Raw genomic sequence first — 10,092 nt, forward strand, 5'->3', positions numbered from 1 at the left:
TGAGCCTACATATTTCCAAGTATGGACAGATGTGTGTTTACAGCAATCAAGAATCTTGGTAGCTCCTTTAAGTAATTTCTGTGTATTTTGATACCACAAAGGAAAGCCCAGGACCTAAAGCTGCCTTCTGATGAACGATTCCTACTTTCCTACTCCTCTATGACATAAGAATCCTTCCACAAGACTACACTGTGGTAGAAAAATATCTACAGATATATGAATCACATATAAAAAGTAAGCTTGAAAATGAACTAATAAACAAAAAAAGCCCCAATCTTTTTAATATGAAACTAATGTGAGGAAAATGGCCAGCAATCTCCATACGCTGAGACAAAACACTGCAGATTTTCATAGAGAATGTTTCAAGATTAATTCAGTAGATTAATTTTACTTGAAAACAACAATTTCAGACATTCCCAGGCGAAGACGACAGGCGATAAAGGAGCTCCAGCCGTTCAGGTGAAGCCTTCAGCAGAGTCACCTCTGGCTATCAAACCATTTTGAGAGTAGCCATTAAGAGACTCCTTACTAAAACTCCCTGCCCCTGCCCCATGCCAGCTTACCTTAGCTTCATAGTATGTTGCAACTTGAAGCAAATCATTCCGTCCTGCTTCCTTAGCCAGCAATCTGAAACGACTAAACATTGCTGCCTTGCAAAGGCGACTTGCCATGGAAGTGCCACTTTTGAATGGTGAACTATAGTCAAAATGAAAAACAAGTAATGTAACTCAGTAACAAATACATTACAGGTATATTGCTTTGATCATTACAGGATTTCAAACTGGAATTCATCTGAACTAGGGCTGAACTAATTGCTTTTATGTATTGTGAAAACTAAAACATTCACTACAACAGACAATGGAATAAAAATATCTCAATTCAAAGAACTATCTGTATCTGTAACTGTAAAGTTACAAGATCTCTAAAACTACATCTAATCATAGGATGCATTCACCTAACATGGGACAGAATCTCTCTCATTTAGGTAATACTGTGGCCTCCATGCATAGCTTAAAAAATGAATACTCCAATGAACCGGCACAAAACAATAAGGCTAAGCATTATTTCCAACGTAATGAAGAAGAGTTCTAACCTGTCAGTGGTTTTTCCATTTAACCCATCCACAACCTCCAGTGATGCATCTGACAACGACCAATTCAAACTAAGAGACCTTTGTTTAACGTCTATTTGAATTGGGTGTGCAGCATTCACCAAGTAAGTATGAGATCTGTTGACCAGATAAGGCATGGGAAGCTTTGATGTAAGTGCATCATCAACACGCTGTTTTATAGCTATTTCTAGCCCTCTTAAATCCTTGCAATTTCCATTTCCTATTAAACAAAACAAGATCAGTCGCATGTAAGTACATCAGATTAAAAAAAAAGCTAAGGAAGTACACGTTTCCATTTGCATACATTATATTCATTTTCCTACACAAAATTAATGTTTGGAAAATTGGTTCCAATATTCAGTTCGCAGAACAAAAACAATTTCACAGTTTCTTCTTCAGAGGCATCGTTATTTTTATTGGATGTCTCCTTATTGGAACAATTATCCTTTGTCAACTTTTTACATTCCTTTCGGAAGACACCATTAAAATAGAAGCTGCAACACAAACTCTGATGTCCTAGATTAGAAAACACGCGAGGGAGTTTGCCCACATTACTCCATATCCAACACTATTTCTCATTGCCTACTAAATAAATGTACTTTGGTCCACAGCACCTCAAGGAACGGCCATAGAATTTCTACTAAATAGAAGGGTAATACATTATAGATTATTATGTTTACTTTGAATACCACTTAAGTGAGCATATCAGAAGTTTTTCTATAGCTTTTAAGTAAAAGTGCCCCAAACTTCCTCAGAAGGAACAGGCAGGCCTTCACCAAGTCTTGCAAGAACTTTTAGGAGCACTTCAAAATCTTTTCTGTGTTAGAAAAGGAAAAGCTGCTACATCTCCAATGCTTGAGGAGCTCAGACATCTGTGTACTAAGTCTCATAATATAAATACTGAGAGGAAGAAACACCTGAAAACCTTCAGCTAATGCCCATTAATTTAATTCTACCACATAAATAAAAGCTACTGAAATGAGTTCTGACAATAGTATGGTCTTCCTGACTGCCACAAAATCCTGAGAATTCACTGTCACCTTGGTAATCCCTATTCCTCAACAAAACATCTATTTGCATTAACCAATACAAAGGAGGGGGAAGGGGAAAGCAAGGGTGACGGAGGACTCACCGCAGGACTGAACAAAGACTTTCCAATAGAGCTCATAAGATACCCCAGGGTGAAATTGAGTATTTTCCATTAAATACTGGCAGTTTTTCCACCACTGCTCAATTCCACACTTAAGTGACTAACATTGTCACCTTAAAGTCACCATATTTGACTGAACGGTTAACACAAGATTTATCACATTTGATATTCTCTCAATATCTGCATTTAATTTGTTACAAAACAATGCCAAATTTCTTCTGTTACTCTAATACATAGTAAAGGAAGGGCAATCTGGCAAGCTAAAACAAACCCACAAAGACAAAACAGCAAGCCTAACTGAGTTTTGTATTACGGCACTTCAAAGATGAGTGGGGAAAAAAAAAATATACACACTTAGTACCTTTTCAGAAAAATACTGTAATTCTTTAAAGAATCATCTTGGTTTAGTTCATGTTTTACAAAACGTGACCAAACTAGAACATGAAAACATTCAAAGAAACCCACTGAAATTTGCAGGAAGCTTACCTACAAGAATACTGTTGATATACACCGGTTCAATGAAGTGACTCAGCAACGCTCCCTGAACACCAACCACTTCCCATTTTGTTAATTTGTCACTGGCTGACATACTTCTTGCTCTAACAGGTTTAGGTGGACAACAAACAGTTAGGTAAATCTTGCCTTCTATGGCAACATGGAGACTCAGTTCTTCATTAGTTTCGTAAGCCGATATAGATTGTGGACTGAGATGTCTAAAGTAAGACAAGAAAATGAATTTCAGTGAGAAAGTAGTCTAATCAGAGATTACTGTAAAGTGGTATCTAATACTGTTTCTCAGAAAACAATTAGCAATAGATCTGGGCCTCACATTATGTTCAATATTTATGCATTTTAGAAACACCACAGTCAGCTGCTCAAGTGACTAGAATACTGAAATGACTATTTAAATAAGAAACAGTAATTCAACCTAATCTTAGCCATCAGTTGCACAAACATTAAAAAAGATCAACATATGCTGCAAACAAGCTACCACTTTGTGTCTACTTACACTACGACAGAAGTTACTTGGAGGCTGTTCATATTGTGAAAAAGCAGCTCTAAGTTGTTAATCTCCTTTAAAACATAACTTACACTGCAATTCTTCAAAATATTTAGAACAAGAAGATGCAACACATGAAGGAGACAAAACAACAATTGTTCTGAAGCAAAACATAGTTTGTCCCCTTAACTAAAAGTGGGTAAGAAGTCAAAGCCTGAAGTTTTGAGCTAAGTCTCCCAAATTTTATCATAACTTACAATGTTATGATCAAAGGTGCTTTTGCTTTACTACATTATTACAAAGCAACTGTTTAATTTTGGCTTAAGTAACATACTACCACCTGTTAATAAGTGGCCACACTTTGCTACTCAATGGATTACTTGCAAGTAGCTCCCTCCTAAAAACTATCTTTAAATAACTCTATACATAAGCAAGTCTGTTGTATTAGAAGAAAATACTTCCCAGAGTTTGTCTCAAGACAGCACACACCAGAACAGACAAAAAGCAAGAGGAAAAACTGCTGAATCTGTGATCCGTCAACTATTAAAACTGCATCCAGTCTCATCAACCACTTCCTTGTAAGAGAAGGTGAAGACACTGAAAGTAATCTAAAACTTTCTGCAATTCTAACAGGAGGCGCTCCCCTAGTCAGCACAACTTGCAACGAACTGGCTGTGACTGCCAGTTCTCAAGTCTGCCTTCTGAACACCCTAAACAGATTATGAAAGCAGCGAGCTGCCTTGTATATATGAAAAAGTTATGACTGTACACTGTCAGAGACATTATTCCACTGTATCACTATACAGGACATAAAATAATGTTGGTCATAACTTGGTAAACCATTGACCGCTGCTGTTATACATCAAAACTATTAAAAAAACCCCCAACCTTTCAGAAATTTAACAGAAGTTAGAAGTGTAAAGATAAGCACAGGGGTATATTTGTCCCATCAAGTTTTTCTCATTACCTTTTTTCTCATTACCTTTTTTACATAGCAGAACAAGAGCCTACTGTTTCAATTCAAGGTTTTTTATACTCTAGTCCTGTGCTGCAAAGGATGACATTAAGTCACCACATCCACTTGCTGAGTGGTTAAATTAACCATTTATTAGTATTTTAATAATAACTTGAGAGGGAGGTTAACAGATAAGCAGATAGCTCTAACAAACAAAGCATCATCCTGAAGCTATAACCTATGTAGAAGTTTTTCATACTGTCATGTTGAGGTGTACCTCATAATTATCAATACCACCCTGTACATTAATGCTTCCAAAACATGAAAAGAATTCCAAATAGCTCTCTCCTCATCTTACAAACGTGTAATAATGCATATTTTCCACACTCACACTCACAATGTGTTTGTTGCTGAAAAAAAACTACAACATCTTCCACTACAACTTCTCTGAAAAGACCAAGGTACTTACACCTGTGATTTTAACCGAGCTGTTCCTTTTGGAAGCTGATTCATGTAGAGAAAGATAGTTGTATTTTGCTTTAGGGTAAGCAGCTTCGAGCCCAGTGCTCTGCAAAATATGGATTTCTCTGTCCTCAATGGATTTTCATTATAGAACAGCAAAAGATGTCTATAAAAATATCTAGAAGAAAGTGTTACGTAACAGTAAATGTGAAAAACACTACTTCATTTACAAATACATGGATGTTCACATTTAATTCACATGAATTGAAAATAATCCAGAAGGCACCAACTACAAAATGCAAGTGCACTTATATTTATATTTACAAAAGCAAAACTGAAAAGAACCGGCTGCAAGTTACCAAAGAAACTGGGAACTACTTGTACACACATTCTCACCTAAGTAGAGAACGTCTTGCAGTAACAATGGCATGGCTGTCATGCAACACTCTTCCGCAAGGTTGAAAGCACTGACTGTAATTGTATTCTCCTGTTCCTAGAGCTACAACTTCATGCTGTCCACCTAAAAAGAAAACATTTATTTTTACGTGATTGTGGTGGGTTAACCTTGTCTGGTTGCCAGGTGCCCACCAAGTTGCTCTTTCACACCCCCTGTCCCCCAGCAGGTTGGACTCAATGATCTTGAAAGGTCTTTTCCAACCTAAATGATTCTATGAAAACATAAAATGAAAAAGCTCGTAGGTCAAGATAAGGACAGGAAGATCGCTTGCCATTTACCATCATGTGCAAAATAGACTCAACTTGGGGAAGATATTTAATTTACCGGCAATTAAGAGTAGGATAGTGAGAACCAAAACTAAAAACACCTTCCCCCCACCCGCCCTTCCTCCCAGGCTCAACTTCACTCCTGACTCTTCTACCTCCTCTCCTCCCCACCCGAGTGACACAGGGGTATGGGACACACCAGTTCCCAACACTTTGTCTCGGCTACTCCTTCCCTGCTCTAACATGGGGTCCCTCCCATATGATAAAGTCCTTCCCAAATCACTCCAGCCCTGGTCCTTCCCAGCGGCTGCAGTTCTTCACGCACGGCTCCAGTGTGGGTCCCTTCCCCGGGGTGCAGCCCTTCAGGCACAGATGGCTCCAGCTGGGGTCCCCCGCAGGGTCACAACCCCAGCCAGCAAACCTGCTCCACCGTGGGTTCTCCACAGACTGCAGCTTCCACCAGGGCACAGCCACCTGTTCCGGCCTATACTGGCCTATGCAGCCTTACTCCTCTTCGGGATAGCACGTGGAAGTGCTGATGTAGGTCTTGAATATTTGCATGGCTGTAGCACAATTAGGCACGTGATGGAGCCATCAGAATAGAGCATGTCTAATAAGGAGAGCTACCCTTTACACTTATTTACCAGATCAGAAATGCGCTATTCAAGGCCCTCTGGGAACACAAACTGCCTAGGTTTTCCACTCCCCAATACTCACCATCAAAACAGACTTGCCTTTTTCAATGATGAAGGCAGCCAGTGAACTGCCACAACTTTGGTACTCAGGATGTTTGGCAGTCAGGCTGTTAAATACTTCTTCAAGTGTTTGTGAAAGTTCTTGATATATAAGCTGTCCTCCTTCTAAATAAAACAATAAAAGCCAGCAAGACACACATTTGCAGGGGCGGGGGGAAAAAACAGACATGATCAATCATTTGCCAAATTAAAAATCTAAACACATGGTAAAAGCACTATTATCAACACACGCTTTTGGGATTCTGAAGACTATCAGGATGGACATGAATAAATAAAGGACACGAATACCTAACACTTTATGCTTTTACTATCCATGATAATACATCAGGGATATGGATAAAGTTCGATCACCTACCACACACAGTATTCCAAGTAAGGACAGAAATACCGTTTCTATTCCTGTCACCAATTCACCACTTAAATTCAAGCAATCTACGGAAGTTGTGTCCGTTTGCAGAACCAATGGTCAATCTCCTACTTCAGTGACACTAATTCTTACAGCATTCTTCCAAGAGAAGATGTTTAAAATAACAGTAACTTCACAGAGATCACTAAATGTATTAAAAGAAGAATCTAAAAAAAAAAAAGGGGGCAAAAAAAGTGCAAGCATTTGCTGGGTAATTTGAATCAATAGAGAAAAACAAGACTACTCCTTACCAAAATAGACCCTTGAAACACAACTAGAGTTTGCTGGAGTTTGGGGCTCAGCACTACAGGGAAGATCTGAGAATTAAACAAAATTTCAAACTGGGATGGACATTCCAAATTTCAAAACATGGATCTTGTGTTATTTCCAGCAAGTTAAAGTTTCTAATTCTCTAAAAAATCTCTTTTCTGATTTTGAAGTCACTGTAAGTGTACAACTATGTAGGCAGCAACCCTTAAAAGAAGATAAATGTTATAGTAACTGAACTAGTTTGAAAGTGTTAACTCAGTTTTGAAGCCTTTTAATCATAAAAAGTCAAAACCACTTAGGATCAACTTCATATTGCTGTTACCTACTGAGTAGCAAATCAGATGCAACAACAAACAAACAAATAAATTCCTTTAGTATTCTCCGCTTTGTGCTACAAACTGATGCAACTCCTAATACACAAAAAGACAAAGGAAAAAAACAGTTTCAGAACCATATGACCCAAAGGATTCAAGAAAACTGACAGAGGCTCTCATACAGAAGCATTTAATAAAACTACACAGAGATTTTGCATAGGAAACCTTTAAGCCAAGTTTTTTAAGATTTATTTAGGTGTTGCTAGAATATTTACCTGACTTCTCAGAAGCCTTTGCCCCTGTACACTTCAAGTTAAGTAGCTCATCAAGAGCCAGTTTGGCTGCATTTAATTTAGATTCCTTCTTGTTTTTTCCCAGCCCAGTCTTGTAGCAAACACCATCTACCACAGCACAAAAGGCAAAATAAGGGCTTATGATATTGCCTTTAAAGGAGAAAAAAAGCAGACACAATTAGTGAAATTATTTTAAGGTACTTTTATCAATAGTTTTATGTGCTTATATTGATTCCAAGTACAACACAAAAATACAGTTTTAGCAAAATATAACTCAAACCTTTCACCTCCACAAGAATTTTGGCGGCTTTCTCTTTATGCACTTTTCATAAAGTTCTGGTAGCAGCCAGAATTTGATACAATTCATCTGATCAAATTCTGTAGTAATTAATTATGAGACACAGCTGTGTAGACAACAAAAGGGCAGTCAAAAAGCAACACATGTGGAGGATAGTGCAACCAGCAGTAAAAAAATTCACGTGTTAGTGCCATCAATACTAACTGCAGAAACGCAGATCATCTCAAGGATAAGCAAATACTATTTTATTTAAGAAATTAAGCAGCATTTACCTGCCACACTCGTTTCTTTCAATTCAAGTTGTACATGGTGCATTTGTGCAAACTGATGCAAGGCAGATATTGGGTTTATTACTCCCTGTTGATATCTTGCAATAAACTCCTCTAGGTCTTTCTTTGGAGGAAGTGCTGATAACAGGGGTGCATGGGCTGCTTTCAAAAGAAAAGGTTCTGAAACAAAATTAAGAAAAGAACTGAACACACTTGCCAACAGTTTAAAACTCTTTACAATAAGTGCTTTTTAGATGTTTCTTAGAAGAACAGAAAGCAAAAACATTTAGTCTATCCTACATTAACAATAGGAGCAATTCTGAAACAGTCTGTACCTCCTTTTTTAAAAGTATCAAAGCTTTTACTTTGAGTACTAACCCCTGAATATAGACAGACATTACATGTAAATACAACATCTATTCCCCCTGCCCTCCCTTGGGAACCAGTGATCAAATGAAAGCTGCCGATGGCAGATTCAAAACAGTGGAGCTTGTGGTTTTTCACACAAAACTATGAAGCAGTTGAACTCCCTGGCATAAGACACTATAAAAGTTTAAGCAATCACACAGATTATTCAAAAAGCAGGTAACTTGTTCAAAGAAAAAGAAACCCACCCACAAAGAGCTGCTGAATACAGAGACAGCACCTCTGGTCGCAGTGCCCAGGACGTAACGCGGAGAGGGCTGCACTGCACACCCACCCTGATCCTGCAGCCCCCCCTCGCCCATGATTAACAACACCTGGAACCAGGAGAAGAGGCAGGTGGATATTTCATCTGTCCAGCCACAGAGCCCTCATGGCCTTCAGCATGAACCAAGTTAGTCAAGTCATAACAGACCTCTATAAATTCTGAGTAGTCCTCACACAAACCCACACTTCTGAGTTTCATTTGAAAGACAAACCCTCCCAAGGAGCACACTGTATCTGGAGAGTTGTCTTTGACTTGGAGGTCTCCTGCAGAATAACCAATTAACACTTCCTGCAGCATCTACTTCTGCAAAGGATTCGTGTGTTTTTAGATTTAAGAGAAAAAATGAAATCTTTTCCCCTCTATCAACTCTAGGATGGATGAAATCTTCAGCTTCAGGGTTGCCATACACTCAGGCACAAGTATCTCCCAGCAAGAAGAACTGACTAAACTCAACTCTTATCTCCAAGTCTCATAAATACAATTATTTGAAGAGACAGAATTCAGAACACATCCTACGCCATCTGGAACTGCAGTTAAAGCTTCTCTCAATGAGCTCTGCAAAAATTCATGCAGCAGTACATATCCCGTATTTTGGCAACCTCTACAGCACTTTTAATGCATAATTTGGAATTTATAATTATGTAACACTGCAGACTATCTAGCCGACCATACAAGAAATCTCTTACTCTAACACATTTCCAGTACGAGAGGGCACAGGGAGAAGAGGAACAAGGTCAAGCAGATGCTAAATAAGACATTTAAGAAAATACAGCACTCAGAAAAAGCAGCAGAGGGTTGTAACCTTTCAAAAAATAGAAAATTATCATAAAGTGACTTTCGCTAGCATTAACAGCGTATAAACTGAAAACTATACCTGGATTTTGCATCACCTTTGGTACACTGCATCTCCCAGAAGGGGGAAGTTTTGGCCTTAGAGCCACAGACTGCGAAAACTTCTTTAAAGGTTGCTGTCCAGGAGCCCAGGCTGGCAAAGTCTTCTTTTGTATGGGGTCAAAGGCAGGTGTTTCAGGACTCCGAAACCAGCCATTGCTGCTGGTCATTTTCATCATCAACTTCACTAAGTTTTAACAGTAAAGTTAGGAGACGTTAAAGGTATGCTGCAAGCTCCAGTTTTCTTAGTTACACTGCTTTACAAGAGCACTACGAACAACTCGTTCTCTCAGGTTCAAAGCCACTTCTCCAGTTAGTTACCGCTTTCCCCCGCACTTAACGCGGCCCTGCACCTCGTCTGGCAACCAGCTCGAAGGACAAGCCGACCCCCCAGCCCGCTCTTGAGGGAGCGAGGCAAAAACTAAAGCAGCAAAGCTGATCCCTCCCAGGTTCCCAGGAGAAGCTGGAACTGAAGGCTTTTGGTACCTGCTCTCCTCTCCTCTC

General features: G+C 39.0%; 1 protein-coding gene across 1 annotated transcript; it reads right to left on the minus strand.

The window, feature by feature from the left end:
- Window positions 1–563: 563 nt before the first annotated feature.
- Window positions 564–9,758, minus strand: ADAD1 (adenosine deaminase domain containing 1 (testis-specific); the record flags this gene model as incomplete). The annotated part of the gene is made up of 10 exons (XM_009696125.1): window positions 9,572–9,758; window positions 8,010–8,186; window positions 7,422–7,589; window positions 6,814–6,879; window positions 6,136–6,261; window positions 5,075–5,198; window positions 4,686–4,856; window positions 2,748–2,974; window positions 1,094–1,331; window positions 564–696 (listed from the first exon to the last, which is right to left on the minus strand). Coding segments are annotated over exons 1-10 (1,617 nt in total), but the record flags the coding sequence as incomplete, so codon positions are not given.
- Between the last annotated feature and the right edge of the window lie 334 nt (window positions 9,759–10,092).

This window comes from Cariama cristata, unplaced genomic scaffold (genome assembly GCF_000690535.1).
Source record: "Cariama cristata isolate BGI_N322 unplaced genomic scaffold, ASM69053v1 scaffold21312, whole genome shotgun sequence".
Taxonomy (NCBI): domain Eukaryota; kingdom Metazoa; phylum Chordata; class Aves; order Cariamiformes; family Cariamidae; genus Cariama; species Cariama cristata.